The 16709-nt window shown below is 41.5% G+C and overlaps 1 protein-coding gene across 10 annotated transcripts in view; it reads left to right on the top strand.

Annotated features, from left to right (window-relative positions):
* Positions 1-14388, top strand: part of SGMS1 (sphingomyelin synthase 1) — a 77341-nt gene extending 62953 nt beyond the window's left edge. For all 10 annotated transcript variants that reach the window (XM_079976413.1, XM_079976414.1, XM_079976407.1 and 7 more), the window contains 5 exons: positions 1597-2437; positions 5348-5465; positions 8855-9008; positions 10749-10915; positions 12756-14388. In XM_079976413.1, the coding sequence (XP_079832539.1) occupies positions 1818-2437; positions 5348-5465; positions 8855-9008; positions 10749-10915; positions 12756-12935 (1239 nt within the window). In that variant the 5' untranslated portion in view covers positions 1597-1817 and the 3' untranslated portion in view covers positions 12936-14388. The remainder of the gene's footprint in view (positions 1-1596; positions 2438-5347; positions 5466-8854; positions 9009-10748; positions 10916-12755) is intronic.
* The last annotated feature ends 2321 nt before the right edge of the window (positions 14389-16709 follow it).

Below are 16709 nucleotides of genomic sequence, written 5' to 3'. Positions count from 1 at the left end.
TGTGTCTCTGTGGGTAGATGTGAAATTCCCTTTTCAGCAACAGTAGGCTGTCTGAGGTTCTTCATGCACTGCCCACATGCTTCCAGGCTTCTCCCCCCCCCCCCACCTCCAACAGTAGGGCTAGGGACCCGTTTTCATCATGTGTTTTGTTCTCTTCATTGACTTGCAGAAGGGTGAATGTGACTTGCACTTTCAGCCTAAGAACCTCTGCTTGAAAGTGCCCTTTAATTCTCTGTGTAAAGGTAAAGTGACCCCTGACTGTTAGGTCCAGTCGCGGACGACTCTGGGGTTGCGGCACTCATCTTGCTTTATTGGCCGAGGGAGTCATGTGTACAGCTTCCGGGTCATGTGGCCAGCATGACTAAGCTGCTTCTGGCGAACCAGAGCAGTGCACGGAAACACCGTTTACCTTCCCGCCAGATCGGTACCTATTTATCTACTTGCACTTTGATGTGCTTTTGAACTGCTAGGTTGGCAGGAGCAGGGATTGAGCAACGGGAGCTCACCCCGTCGTGGGGTTTCGAACCGCCGACCTTCTGATCAGAAAGGCCTAGACTCTGTGGTTTAGACCACAGCGCCATTCGCGTCCCAATTCTCTGTGTAATTCACTTTAAAGGAACGCTATGCTTAAGAATTGCGGCCCAAGGTATTGTTTTCTGATTCTCCCAACAGGTTGCCTGTTGGTACTTATGTGATCTCAAACCATCTTCTCAATAGAGTGATTTTCCCACCCACACCCCGACACTTGCCAGAAGAAATTGATCCGAATGACAATTTCATCATCTCTTTTAATTTTAAGGCATCGCAGGTGGAATCCCTTAACCTCCTGTGGTCCATTGAGATTGCACCAGTGAATAAACCCTTCCCACTTAGGGCAAATTGCTTCGTCTTGGGTCATGCAATATGTTTGCCTTTTGTCACATACAGTTACAGTCACAGTCACAGCCACAACCATACCCCCCACTGCCCTGCTTTGCTATATGGCCATCGTCTGTCCCCTATCTTGCTGCCCTCTGGTGCAGAATGAGATGCTGTCCTGTTGCCAGTGTCAAAGTAAGATTCAGCTGCCTGTCTGGTTGGCTTCTGATCATTGAAGGGATGGGGCTCCGGTTACCTTATTCTCTACTTCCGCCAGCAAGTTCATGCCATCTGTGATTCAAAGTGTTTGGAATGACACAGACACACATTGGCCATGATTATTTGCTGGCACAAAGTAAAGAGAAGCTAGAAATTGTGGAATGAGTCCCCCCTCCCCCAAATCATTATATGTTTTTATCCAGGCCTTTGGTTGAGTAGGGGTTATCCCTCCTGCTGAATTGATGTTCTGTGCCAGTTTGTTAATTTCACAGTTTTTATTTTATGGGTTTACTACAATTGTAGCTTATTTTAGTTTTTTAGCTGCTTTAATTTTGTGGGGTTTTTTTGTAATCTTCCCTGGGACCATTGGTGAAGGGCAGGTTGTGAGTACAAATAATAAATAAATGAAATGCATCTGATTCTATTAAAGCAGATATTGCCTGAATATCATGTCTTTTGCAGCAGTAAGAAAAATGAATGTTCTAACTGCATTTCTCTCTTTCTCTCCCTTAACTGTAGAAAGGCAAATGCAAAATGAAGTGAACATTCCTTTTACATGCCACATGTCAATATCTGTACCAGGCGATTTGAAGCTGTTGTGCATCGACCTGCAAAACTGGTTTCTACTGATCTTTAGACAGGATGAGCAAGTCAAAGAAGGATTTCCTGTTAAGCAAAAATAGTGACAACTGTCCTGTTTAAAGTTGATTTTTAAGACTGCAGGCAAGTGTTTGGACGAAATGAAAGAAATCGCACTCTGGTCATGCGAGGAAGTGGTCGATTGGTTGTCAGATGTTGTGCCAGAATACTGTGAGCCATTGAAGAATTTCACTGGGCAGGACTTGGTGAACCTAACGAAGGAGGATTTCAAGAAGCCCCCTTTGTCGCGTGTGTCTTCGGACAATGGCCAACGTCTGCTGGACATGATAGAGACTTTGAAAATGGAGCACCATATTGAGGTACACAAGAACGGGCATGCCAATGGCCACTTGGTCATCAGTACGGAGGCCCTCACCAATGAAAATGGTTTCAGCAGCAAAAGCAAACCAAACGGGATGCCAAATGGGTACAGGAAGGATATGATACAAATCCACATGCCAGAACCGGAACGTTCTCAGTATCCCATGGAATGGGGGAAGACATTTTTGGCTTTCTTTTATGCACTTTGCTGTCTAGTCCTTACAACAGTGACAATCTCAGTTGTCCATGAACGAGTGCCTCCCAAGGAGGTGGATCCGCCCCTACCAGACGCTTTTTTTGATCACTTTAGTCGAGTTCAATGGGCCTTTTCTATCTGTGAAATTAATGGTTTGATCCTTGTAGGACTCTGGGCAGTTCAGTGGCTGCTCTTAAAATACAAGTAAGTACATGCATATTTTGATAATATTTAATTCAGTCCCAGATACTAATATTATTTTATTTTTTATACTTTGCTGATTTATTTTTTTCAAGCTGACTCTGCTTCTTTAATAATGAGCCTGGCTTGTAAAATGTGGTGGAGAGATGTGTTAAATACAGTCAGAGGCAAGAACAGTAATTTTATGAAATCTGTATGTTAAACAGATATATAAGGATTTTTTTATACTAAGATGTTAACTTGGGTTGTAAGTAATTATTTAGAAAGAAGTTTCCCACCAGCCCCAATACTGCTCACTTGCATTGGTAATTTACCCCTCCTTCTCCTTGCAGGATGACGATGCTTCTCCATACTAGTTATGTTGCTCTCCTCTAGTATCAAAGGACCATTTTATTCATTTTGTTTTCCTTCCTTCCATGCAATTCAAGGCAGTTTGCATGGGAGTCCCTGGCAGTGTCCCATCCGGTTAATACATGGACCTGCTTAGCTTCAGCCAGGCTGCTGCATGATGTGCCTTCAGAGCCATGTCCAGAGGAGGAGAAAGCACTTGGGCTGCTCATGCAGCTAAGATCACTGGTGCCTGATCTGCTGTAAAGCAGACATGGCACATCTATGACCCATGGGCCGGATCAGGCCCATGAAAGAGCCTAGAGCAGTCAGCCTTTCCTCTGCCAAAATTGGGCACCTCACCTTACTTTGGAAAAGTGCCTCTTCTCTCTCTGGCATAGCACCATTAAAAAGAAAGCTGTAGAGGTTTAGGTAACAAGGGAGGGAGTTTTCCTTCCGGGGGTTGGGGGGCATCAGAATGTGTGGGGTGTATGTATGTCAGCACATGTGCATGTGTGCATTGGCCCCTTCAGCAATTTCTGTTGCTGGCATGCCGCTGTCAGAGGGTTGGCCAACTCTCAGTGCTGCCACCTGGCTGAAAAAGACGGCCACTCTTGCTTTTAAAGGCCTGAGGAAGAGGGCCCTTTATAGTAGTATTGCAGCATGGTTTCCCCCTAGAATGCTGCCTGCACAAATGCAATCTCAAGCCTCGAGTTCATTTTTTGTTCGTTTGTTTAGTTTTGAAAATGTGTTGATGTTTTATGAGGGAAAGATTCCATTGTATTTCAAAAATAGCATGTGCACAAAGATAATAAATGTGCACAGCATCTAATAAAGCTTTTTGCATAGCAGCTCCTGCCTCATGGCATGGCATTTTTTAAACTGGGGAGGCAGGAGGGGGATTTGCAAAAGCAGTATGAGATATGGCCTCGGTTATGAAGTGTATGTTTGCACTTAAGAGAAAATAGCCTAAAGTCCCATGCCGCTTTGGATCCTGTTCATTGTTATCTACATTACACCTCAAACACATTTGTGTGTGTGTGTGTGTGTACATTATACACAATATAGTGTGTGTGTGTGTGTGTGTGTGTGTGTGTGTGTGCTTGTGCTTGCGCATGCACACACATATATTCATTTCGTGAGTATATCCTCTGTTCTCAGGTCATTATCTTCACTTCCTAAGAGATAAGAATAAAAATTCTCCACAGGCTATAATGCACTGATAGTTTGGAATGTTATGAAAATTGTTTATAACCACACTTTGCTACCAGTACAGCTGAAATTCTGCCTTATAAGGCTATAAAGAAAACTTCAAAATGTGTTTCATAATATTTCTTTCTAATATATAAAGTACTTACTAGTTCCAATTGTAAAAGGAATAGCAATAAATGGCATTTAATGTCTTGTGATATTTATTTATGTTCCAAGCTAGCTTAGTGTAGATATCAAAAAGACCTAGAATGAAGCTATACTAATTGGCTGGCTGCACTTAAAATTGGCCTGTACAGAACAAGTGAGGTGCCCATAAACATGGCAAGATACATTTATTTTTCTCTCTTGAATGCCTTTTATTGGCTTATGTGAAAGAAAGTTAAGTCTGTGTAAACAAGGAGGGGGGTTGTTGAGGCAATAGGGGAGCCTACCTTCAGGTCTTCCCGATTTTCTCCTCTAAGCCTCTTTCTTCCATAGAAACAAATGGTTCACACTGATGTACTGGAGAAACAGAAGCTTCTGCACAATGTTCATGGAAGCCTGTTGCCTTCCTCTGCAGGAGCATTGTCATACTGGACCTCCAGTGCACTTCACCTTTCCCCAAAGGAATAAATGACAACCTCTCATTTATGGGGGCATGGGGAGAATAAAGGCATTTATTTAAGGACCCACTTGGAGTCTAGGCTGTATTTTGCCCCTTTAGAGGCGGGTTCTGCCCAGTGGCGTGCGGTCATTGGACTAGGGAGTCTAGGCTAGTCCCCTAAATGTTCCCCTGGCGTCTCCTTCCCAAAGCCTGGGAAGCTTCTACCCGGCTTAAGGAGGGAGGCATGATGCTCCAGAGGGTCCAAAAGCCTGCCCACAGCCTTCCCAAAGCCCACCCAGCTTTGGGAAGGAAGCAGGAGGGCTCCAGCATCCTGCCAGAGGGAAGCACGATGCTCATGTGCGTGACGTCATCTGCCTTGCAAGCTGGCGCCTCTGGCCCTGACTGTTCCCCTATGCAAAAATTCACCACATGCCACTGGTTCTGCCCCTCAGCTGGATCCCAGATTACAGCCTGTGCTTTGTCCAATAGCCTGCTGATATCTGGATGATTCTGCCCACAGTTCTGTTCTTGGTCAGGTTAGGAGGGAATGTTTGGAACCGATTACCCTGCTGCCATTGCTATCTTGATTTTTCTGGTCTATTCCACTAAGTGAGAATAATAGCTTCCATTTGTTTTTAAATGAATGTTTCATTTACCAAAATGAATATGAATTATTTATTGTCCTAGAGCACATAAATTGCATCTAGAGCCCCATGCTTATTTTGCCTTGAAAACACTTACAATCCTGAAGAACTTCAAATAATGCATAATTTCCTCCCTTTTCTCTCCAGGTCCATTATTAGCAGGCGATATTTTTGTATAGTTGGCACACTGTACCTGTATCGGTGTATTACGATGTATGTTACTACCCTCCCGGTACCTGGCATGCATTTCAACTGTTCTCCAAAGGTAACTCCCCCCCCCCCTTGTGTTATTGTTGTCTAAAATCTTACTCTTTATTTTCCCAAAGATTTGGAAAACTTTAGTCAGGGTGAGCTGCGAATCGCTGGCCAAGGAGAATTGGCAACAGTTCTTTCACGGCTGATCAGTATTGCTTGTTGCTCAACCGTAGTGTTTGATAATAAACATGTTCTATCAGAATTTAGCTCAGTACCACCTTCCTTGGATCACCTGAAACAAACAGTGTTCAATTTGAGAGCAGTCATATGATTGTCATTCTGAAGGCAGTCCACATTCTTACCAGCCCTCTTGAAAGGTGATCAGCACCGTCGGAGCTTGAGCAAAACTACTAGTGACTTCCTCACTACAAAGGATAGAGCTGTATACATTCCCAGAATGTAGGGAGTCCCCTATTGCCACATTTTGAACATGGTTTTTAGACATTACTAGGACTAACCTGTGCTTATACCATCAGCTCTGCTGGAGACACATGTAGCAGGTTGCTGAAATTTCCAGAAAGCTCAGTAGTGTTGATTTCCCTCTGCTGGTATAAAGATGCAACTCATACTATGGTTTACTATATCTCTGCCTCGTGCTTAGGCCAGATCCTGGACAGGAACTATAGAACCGCCACTTCTACAGGTGCCACATAATGTTGCTGACAAACTTGCAGGAAATCATCACTTTCAGTACAGTGGCGCCTACAGTACACTTTGGAACTCCTTGCCCATTGATATTAGGCAGGTGCTTTTGCAGTACTGTTTTCAGCAACCACTAGAAAGGGTTGTTTTTTTGTTTGTTTTTGAGGGAACCTGCCTAGAGACATGCATTTGACATGTGTTTAAACATGTAGTTTGATTTACAATGCCTATTTTAAAAACTCTTTGATATTATTTGGAAAATCTTTAGGCTAACTTTGTGTTGGAATACCTGAGTTTTATTAGTAAATTTTGTAACTCACTTAGGTTTTGATGATTAAACAGTATATAAATCCTGCTAAATAAATAAAAATCCTTGAAAAGCCAGAGTAGTTAGGAGCTGAGTTGCAACCATCAAGTCACCATCCCTGAAATGAAAATGCGAATGACTGGTTCATAATTTATGGGATTGTTTGTGACTACCATCTTCAGTGGCAATTGTTACTTTTATACTATGCAGTAGAGCACTGGGGATGCTTAGTGATTTTCACCAAGCAGGACAGATGAGGTCCGTTGGTTGTACAAGCAAGCATGACAGGAGGTTGTTGTTGCTATCTCTGGCATCAACCTTGTTCTACCAATGGCATTTCAGATTATATACATGCAAGTGTTGCTATCTGCACAATATCCCACAAACATGCCATAACTCTGTCACTGGAAGAGGAGTAGCCTCAACAATCCTCTATAAGTCTTCATTGCATGATAGAGGGCAGACACAATAACGGGAAAGAGTTATATTCTTCACTGCATAATGTTTTCTCAAGCACTGTGCATGCCATTTGCAGCAAGGTTTTTGTGAATCTTTTGTCTGTTGTTTGCCTTGCCATCGCAAAGCTCCCTGTTTCTAAACAAACCTAAGGAGAAGTGGCCCTACAGATGATGCTGAACTACAGATCCCATAATCCCTGACAATTGGCTATGCTAGCTAGAGCAGATGAGGCTCCCACAACAGCTGGATGGCTGCAAGTTTGTCACCCCTGGGATAGAGAAAGAGGAGCTCCTAAATATACCATGTCAAGGGTTAGCATACTATTCCAGTGGACCTGTAGGTCTTTATTGGATGCCAAAACAGTCATTGGTGTCGATGTACAAATCCTGCAGACCAAGTCTTGTATATACTTGTATATCCAAAGGTGAACCTTCTTATTTTGTAGAACTAATGTTGGGGTGAGAGGAATCCAAGACGATGGCGAGCAGCTTGTGAGAGGCAGCTGGAGCTTCCTGTTTATCTGTTTTGACCCGATTCATGCAGAGTTAGTGCCTGCAGGGCTCCACTGGATATTGCTGTTTGACAAGTTTAATTACTATTTGGCTGAAATAATATGAAGCCATGGTACTTATAAGGAGCATCTCACACATGGTTGCTATTGGTTTATTGTCTATGTTCCAGCACTTGTATATTATAGAAGGCAAGTGCTAGATACAAGATTGAACAGCTGTTCTTCTAGGAGGAGCTCTACATCTCTCCTTTTCGTTCCACAGTGTGCTGCCACAGTTTACAAACCATTCTCAATTATGCCTTTATAGCTACTGAGAGAATACAGACAAGTTACCCATTTACATGGCTTGAGCGGGAACACTTTTTCTACACAGTAATGGGCATCATTTAACATTGTGAGCCATGCACACCCGGTTGGGGGCAGGGACAGGGTTTTAAATGGGAGCACTTATAAACATTTCGCTATTCCTTGCTAGTTTTATTTTATTGTATCTGAATGGCCATTTATCTGCTGTTAAGATATGCTCCCAGGCATGGTCATTGGAGGTGAGCTGCTTACAGCCTGTTAATTATCTTTAGCTCCTTTTGTTGCAGAGGGAAATCTCAGAGAGAGAGAGAGAGAGAAATGTAATAGCAGTGAGAGTAATGATCTCAGAAGCCAATGTGAATCCCAGATGTTTTATGAATTCCAATATCATGATTTTTCAGGCGAGATTTATAATGTTTAATAGGCATGTGTTTAACATGTGAGACCATTGGCAATTAAAAGTGTGCAACACTGGCTGGATCTTGCCTTATGTACATAGTAGCCACGGAGGATAACATGCATGTCAGCCATTTCTTATCAGCCAACAAGCTTCTTTAAAGAAGATGCCAATTGATTTCTCTTTCGCCAAATTATTCAGACCTAGCAAATGATGGTTCTGGGCAAGTTATTTGCTTTGTTGGCTTTGGGTTGTATTGAACAAAGTCATACTACTAGCACCTGTGCAGTGGGAGTTCTTCTCTCTGAATGCCTCCCAAATGTGTTCAGGGGGTTCCTCAACCCTCTGGAGCTGATTTGGAGGGAGGGGCAGGGAAGGTATGAGCAAAGGAGAAGAAATCCAATTATGCAAGCAGAAGTCCTAGCGCTAATGGGATGGCTTTGTTTGATACAACCCTTTATTTTTAATTACTCATGCATTTGCAGTTGAAATAATTAAAGTGATATTATTTCAATTCTTAAGCCTTTCCCTTGCTGAAAAATTCATGAATGCAAAGACATGGTTGTTGGCTTCTTAGGATCGTGTGTGTGTGTGTTTAAAAAAGATATTTATTTATTGAATGCTATGATACATTAAATGGTATAGAGTTTTAATGCCTAATAAGATTTTTTTTTAATTGCCAGGTTCTGAATGTAAATTAAGCTTTCTTTTATAAGATTATTCTAAATGGTACTGATGAAATGTGCTGATGTTTCCTCCCCCCTCTCCTTCCACCAGCTCTTTGGAGACTGGGAATCGCACATGAGGAGGATAATGAAGATGCTTGCTGGAGGCGGGCTGTCCATCACAGGATCACACGATCTGTGTGGTGACTACTTGTTCAGCGGTCACACAGTTATGCTAACACTTACATACTTATTTATCAAAGAGTGTAAGTTTGACTTTTTCAGTTTCGGACTAAAAAATGCATCTTGGTTAATATGAGAACACACTGTAAAATACTGCCTTGCTGTTAGCGCTTTGTACCTTGATATTTTTGCTAAAAAGTATGTCAGTGGAAATAAATATCCAACAATGAAAGTAAACACAGAAACTCTTAACAAAGAACGCTAGCCTTCCTTTGAGCATGTTTTTAGAGGAACATACAATGGGATTAAAATGTAATTTAGCCCTTCTATCTAAACTCATTGCACAGCATTCTCATCCTTCTCTTATTATGACAACAACAACTTACGGTGTAAAACAAACTGGGGGAAAAGGAAAGGCACATCTCATCTTAATAATATTTGTTTGCTGGGATTGGAGTGTAGTCTATGTTCATGTATTTTCCAAGGAAAATAGTTGCTGAATAAAAGTTTTACCTGACATCACATCTGAATGCTAATACAGTTATGCTGGTCTGGTGTGGCTGGCTCAGTCATTTCTGATCTGCAGCCAAGATTAATGGGAAAACCAATTCAACTCTAAAGCAACTGAGATTGGAAGAAGATTAGCCTAAGTCTTTGGTTCCCTTTGTCATGATTACCGTAATTCTCTGCTACCAAATTTCAGTATTAGCCGTTTATAAACCAGTTGCAGAGTTGAAGCATCAATAAATACCCATACACTTGTAATTCTTGGAGAATCATGATCCTCCCATTCATTTTGGTTCTTTCAATTTTGTTTTTGTATGCTTTATGGCTGATAACTGCTTATTAAAAGTGGAAACTATTACAGTATACAGGCAACTCCCCATTTATGTTCTGAGGCACTGCGTGTGTAAGTGAAATTGCATATATTTGAAACACCATTGATAAAGCCTGCAAACACCCCATTTCCCCACCCCATCCCATTCCGGCAAGGTGCTCAAGAAGCTGGTGGCAGTCCAGCTTCAGGCATGCTTGGAGGAAGCTGGTTATTTGGATCCATTCCAGTCTGGTTTCAGACCACTTTGCTAGCCGTGCTTGATAACAATTATTGAGGGAGAGATGGAGGGAGTGCAGTGGTCTGTGGTTCCCTTCAGATCTCATATGACCCCTGTTTAAAACAGCTGCACAGGTTGCCAGTAAGTTTCTGGGCTCAATTCATGTGTTCATGTTAGTGTTTAAAGCCCTAAATGACTTAGGCCCCAAATACCTGGAAAAAAGCCACCTCATTCCCTACAGACTGCCTTGGATAGTAAGATCATTGGAGGGAGCACCCTTCCACAGCCTTCAGAAGCTTGGAGGGTGATGGTCCAGGGAGAGGCATTATCTGTGGCAGACCCTAGGCTGTGAAACTCCCTTCCAACAGAAGTGTGTCTGGCAATTTCAAATTGCTTTAAACTGCTTTTAATACTGTGTTTTAATTGTGGTAACCCACCCTGGGGCTTGGGGGTGAAGAAGGGCAGGTAATAAATTGTAGTGACAATGATAGCAATAGTAAGTAAACAAGAAATGCATGCTTAAATTGAGCTCTCATTTGAATAGCTGCACTATTCCCTGAAACGTTCTCAGGGAGGCAATGGCAGCTAGAGTTCTGAAGCCACAGATATCTATGATATTGTTACTATCCTCTTTCCATTCCACAGAATGCTGGGGGTTATCCCATTTGAAGTTGTTCAGCTTATGATACTGTGTTTAATTCTTCATCCTGTGAAAGAGAATGTTCTGTGTGCATGGCATTAATGCTTTCCACCTTTCCTTGCCTTCAGATTCACCTCGGCGACTCTGGTGGTATCATTGGGTTTGTTGGACTCTCAGCTTAGTGGGGATGTTCTGTATCCTCTTGGCTCATGACCACTACACTGTGGATGTGGTGGTGGCTTACTACATCACTACAAGACTTTTCTGGTGGTATCACACAATGGCCAACCAACAAGTGAGTCTCTCTTCCCCCAACAGCTTAAGCTGACCTATTCCAATACATTTGTTATTGCACTGGATCTGATTTTTTATCCAGACCCTCTAGGAAAGCAAAAATTATATATGTGTGCATTCACACTTTCTGTCATGAGGAGGGGACTTGGGTGGGAGAGTGAGAAGCAACAAACCCAAACAAGTTTGGCTACTCATATTTGCCTTTCAGGCTTGTACTGAATATGTGTTTTTTTAAAAAAATATTTTTTATTAAATTTCATATTTCCAAATTAAACACATCAAATCAATTAGTCCAAATTATAACAATACATATCATATAATCCAATTGTTTTCCAAATTGTAAATTTTTGTGGGGGGTACCCAAGCTTCTTGATTGGCAGGAGTCCAGTCCTCGAATATTTGTTCTGCTTCCATATTAAGAATGATGTTTCCAGTCTCTTCTTCTCAATACTTGTCATTACTCATTTTCCTTTCCATTTTCCTCCGATATGCTCCACAAGTGGGTTGAAAAAGACAGTCTTATTTGTATTTCTGTGTGGGCTTTGTGCTGCTCTCTCGTAAATCACTCTCCTCCAACAGTCTTTTCCGCTCGAGTGAGTAATCGCCATTTTTGTCATTCCGATGAAATACAGTCTAGAAACTCGCTCTTTAGCTTTTCCGACCTGTTGCATCATAAATTAGTCTTTTTGCAGGAGGGCTGCCCCTTCCAGTTCGCAATCTCCTCGAAAATAATATATCTTCGGCTCGCCCTCCCCAAGACCAACTCTAACAACACAGGTCTCTTATCAAGTTTCCATTCTTACTGCGTCACAAGAGAGAGCCCTTCTTCTTTCCAAATCCTTCACAGAGTAAAACCTTTAAGTTCATAATTATTCCCACACAATTCATTTTTAGTCCCATTTGCAATTTATTTCTGTGGCAGATCTTCAGAGGGAGGGTTATTAATAATCACATAGAGCAAAAAAAATAAAAAGTCATTCCCCCCCTTAGTTCCGGCATTCCAATCCACATACCATATTTGTAGTACTTTGATGTAATCTTCCTTCTCAGTCCGTCTCAGTCTTCTTCCTTTCAGTGGTAAAATTGTTAGCAGATAAAAACCTCCTGCCTCTCTTGAAGCATGTGCGCTATCTTTCCCATTTTTTTTCCTTTTAAGTAACGCAACTAGTTTCGCTCCTGGAAGCAGCTCCGGAGGAGTTCCGAGGCCCGCCAAGGGTTATGCACCCAGTCCCTCACCCCCTCCTTCTTCCGAACTCGGGGGTGATTTATGGCAACAGCGGGTGAAAACGGCATCTCTCCCCCCTGGAGAGATGAAGGGAGACTGATATACTCCCTATAATCAGCCTCTAATTACCTCGTGCGAGCTGGATAGATGTTAATATCCGCCATCTTCCAAGGCGCCCCCTAGCGCCCCCTGTCCTGAATATGTTAAGTACTTCCTGCTCGGTGCTTTCCTACTTGTGAAACAGTCAGGGACAGGGGTTTTTTTTTTTGTTCTAAGATGTGAAACCATTATTAATAGATACTATGCAAAAACATTGATTGCTTCCCGAGATATATTAAGGTATGATAAAGAAAAAGAGTTCCTGAAGCAAAGCACATTTAAATCATAGTTTGCATGTGCCACTTCTGTTGTGATCATCTTCTTTTCTGTTGGTGTGATGGGGTACATAGCAAGCTCTCCCCCGTGTTTCTTCTATCCCCCAGCCCCAAAAAGTAGTAGTCATAATGGGACCCTAATAATATGTTTCAGGCATGGAATATATTGGAAGAGCAAATAAACTGCTGCCTGCGGGTTTTCCTTTATTGAGGCTTCATTTGTAAACGCTGTTGTTTTGCAGGTGCTAAAAGAAGCTTCCCAGACAAACCTCCTTGCACGAGTGTGGTGGTATAGACCCTTCCAGTACTTTGAAAAGAATGTTCCGGGCATTGTCCCACGCTCTTACCACTGGCCATTTTCCTGGCAAGCTCTCCGACTGGGTAGACAGCCTAAGTACAGCAGATTGGTGAATGACACATAACAGCTACAAAAAAGAAGAAGAAGAAGAGATGGCAAAAGAACTGTCCAAAAGTGCTAAGAACTCCGCAAGAAGAGATGCCATAAAAACTGAACTGCTCCCTTTCCTCTACCTTTTAACCATTACTTTGACTGTAATCTAGTCTCTTACCTGGTAAGCACTGTGATCTTTTTCTCTCTCCAAAGGATCTGCGATGGACAACAATAAGGAAACCGTAAATTATCATGCACTGTATACATTTCTTGTTAATAGATTTTGGATTTGCATTGCTCATCACCATGTTTCTTTGTATATGATGCAGCAGCGTAAACAGAAAAAGAGGCTTTTATATCATAAGTTCTGGTCTTTCCAGTCTCGTCTGGGAACAAAGCGTATTATTTTCTTGGGAAAACATAATTTTCATATCTCTTGCCCCAAAGATTGGGCTGTAAGCCATTTTCTAGCAAATGTCTATATGAAGGTTTCTAAATACCTGATTGGGATAATAATATACAGGAATCTTTCTACCTGTTTCACTGAAGCTACTAATGATAGACACAGAAAGGTTTGGTAAACTTTGATTTTGTAAATCTGCAGTGACAGTGTCAAAAGTGCAAAAAAAATATTCTGTTGTAAAGTGATTTTTCTAAGTATTTCCTAACTTTATTTTTCAAAATGATATGCGTAAAAATAAAATCTAAAAAAGATTTTTACATGTCAGAGAAAAGAGTTAAAATAAAAAAAAGCTTCTTGGGAGAGAGATGTATCTGTTTCTAGTGCCTTTCTTGTCTTGATAGTATGGTCAGTAGGCAGTCTTTACAAGTTTTAATTTAAAATAAAGTATTCCATGAAACAAATATTATATGTATTGTATACATTACTAAATTTTGATTTCATATCTAAATTAAATTGGGAATCTGCTTGCAATGTTCAGATGACTAAATTGGAAGAAAAACCAAATACCATAATCAAGTCTTCACATATTGTGGAGAGGTTAGAGTGAAATTTGCTTCTTAAATTATTTTATTGTCCATTCCATACATGGATTTTAACTATAGCAAGAAAACAGCTATGGATTCCTTTTTATAAGATTATTTTTCTCTCCAAATGATCAGCAAATCAAAAATCAAACTATAAACAATGTCTCATCCCTGAATGAAAATTTTGTTGAAAAACAATTGATTTCTTGAAAACAGAATTGTGCAGAAACTGCATGTAACTCTAAAATTTCAGTCCTGCCATACATATTGTGTCTGGGGGAAGTATTCTATTCTATACTTGCCAATGTGCAGAACAAAATAGTTTTTTAAGAATGAAGAAGCATCTATCTATCTATCTATATAAAAATATATATATTCATTCTGTATTTTACGTGAAACAGAGTTATCTTCTGTAGGGTTTTTTTGTGTGTTCAACAAGGTGAAATTTGTATTGTAAAACAATAATGGTGAAGGAAAATAAAAAGGCTTTTAAACAAGTAGTCTCTTTTTTATAACATTAATGCCATCTGTGTTGGCTTTGGCTTTTTGTGGGGCTCATTCTGTTTGGCTTGGCTTTAAAACTTGGCTTTAAATGTTCAGCTTTGCTAGAAGGATTGTACAATTTTAGCTATGCTGAGTTCAAACAAACAATATATGATTTTTCTCTTTACCCCTCGGAATTTTGAAACTATATAGTCTTTTTGTCCACAAAGCAACCTACGCTCTGATCATAAACAATATACTTTTAGCTTCCTCTCTCTTTCTGTGTCTCTGGATAATGTAAGGGTGTAAAAAGGAGGGGGGGTGGTATATGGTAAAAGAAAAACAAACAAACATGAATCCTGTGCCTTATTGAAAGTGGGTCCAGAATTTTAATATGTTTAAACCTGTTCTAAATGTAGTGGATCTCATGCTTTCACACCTACCCGACACCTTTCTGAGTGTTCCTACCTGGCTCCTGCATTTCTTTCGCGGCATCGTCTTCATCCGCTTTCCAAAATGCTCTTCTTGTGCCATTTCATCTCTCCCGCTTGCTGCATCAGTTGGGACTTTTCTCCTTAACGGTGGGGATGACTGCGGCAACACCAAACACCAACTCTGTGCACTGGTTGCGGTCGGTGCTTGCTTGCAGCTTCAGATTCAAACTGCAATGAACACTAGGTGAAGCAAGTAGCCCATCAAAGTCTAGTATCCTCGTTTCCAGCCACAGGCAGCTTGGGATATATGTTAAGGAACTTGTAACAATATAGAGCCCTGTTGCCAGCGCTGGTTGAAATCTTATCAGTCTATGTGCTACTGTACAGAGTTAGCCCCAAAAGACGAGCTTCTGCCGAGAGAAGCTGATGTTAAGGGGCAAGGGGTGGGTATGAATGAATACATATACCTCCCTTCATAAAAAGATCCCTGTGTGGTTCACAGGATGAGAACACAAGATACAAACACAGCTTAAAATTTAGCCAGCGATGGTGACTTAAAAGGGTAGGCCAAAGGTTTTACCGGCAAGGTGAAGCTTAAAGGTGGGGATCTGAATGAAGACAAAAAGGGAGCACTATCTAGATCAGGGGTAGCCAACGTGGTGCCCTCTTGGTGTAATGGGCTTGTATTCAACCTAACAATAAGGAGAACATTCCTCCAATGCAAGATTTCTCCAGAGCAGATTTGGTAATGGTTCAGGTCACACAGGAGGGGAGGAGAGGGAGGAAATCCCATTGCACTGGTGCAGATATTTAATGGAATATCACCAATGGAGTGCATCTCCAATCCTCCAATCATTCTTGCCCATTGGTGATGCTGGCTGGGGCTGATGAGAGTTGTAGTCCACAAAACATCTGGGGGGGCACCACGTCATCTACCCGTTCGCTAGATACTCTTGGAAGTAGGCACGAGAGGTAGCAAGGAAGAGTAGGCAGAGCTAGTGGCTGAGCTGGTTCAAACTGGAGGACTGAAGCTCATGGGGAGAGATAGAACTGGAAACAATGGTACAAAGATAGGGGTGAAGATATGGAGAGAGCTAAAAAAGGTAAGGATGCAATTTGGGTGTTCTCTGTGATTCAGTGTTTCTGCTTACCCAGGTAGCATTGGTCTCTAGAAACACTTACCAGCTTTTGCTAGGCTGCCAAAGCTAGCAGAAAATGGCAATTTGCTTTTGGTTAGTCCTGCACTGGTTAAATTCAGACTGGGCTCCTGGGATTGCTACATGTCTGTGGCTGCCTTTGGAGATTGCCGTCGGTTCGATATGCAACCAATAGGATGCTGATAGGAACAAAATAATTAGCACATTCTACCCAGTGCCTGCTTCATTTTCCCTGCCCCCCCGGGGGGGGCAGAGGACAATTTTTAAGATTTTGTTTAAAATAATTTCAATGAAAAGTATTTGTAGGGAGGTTAAGTAAACGATGAGGATAAGCAAAAAGCAAAGGAAATATTGCTTTATTAATAGTAAGTTTGCCTGAGCCTGTGGGAATAGGGCAGTTTTGATTAAAATAATTACATCAGCAGTAAAGGGGGGGGGGACATACGTGAGTAGGTATGAAATTAGACAATTTTATTGCTGGGATCCTAATAAGTGGAGCAGAAGGGTGCAACCAGCTATTCCAGTTCCTGCAGCTAAGTGTACAAAATGTTCCAGCCTCAAATGAGCACACCAAAACAAAGAATTCAAAATAAAGTTGTTTCCTCAGGAGAATAAAATGTCAATGTATTATTCATTGCAAATAACCCCGACATTGCATTAACAGGTTCCTCGTGCAAAGCAAGCACAAAAAAAGTTTGTCAGATTTCAACTCAAAGGTAACTGAAATAGTGCAGGATGAAAATG

The sequence above is a fragment of the Podarcis cretensis genome, assembly GCF_951804945.1.
Source record: "Podarcis cretensis genome assembly, chromosome: 5".
In the NCBI taxonomy this organism is placed as follows: domain Eukaryota; kingdom Metazoa; phylum Chordata; class Lepidosauria; order Squamata; family Lacertidae; genus Podarcis; species Podarcis cretensis.
Note: the sequence above shows the minus strand (reverse complement) of the source record. Positions and strands in the feature narration are given on the sequence as shown.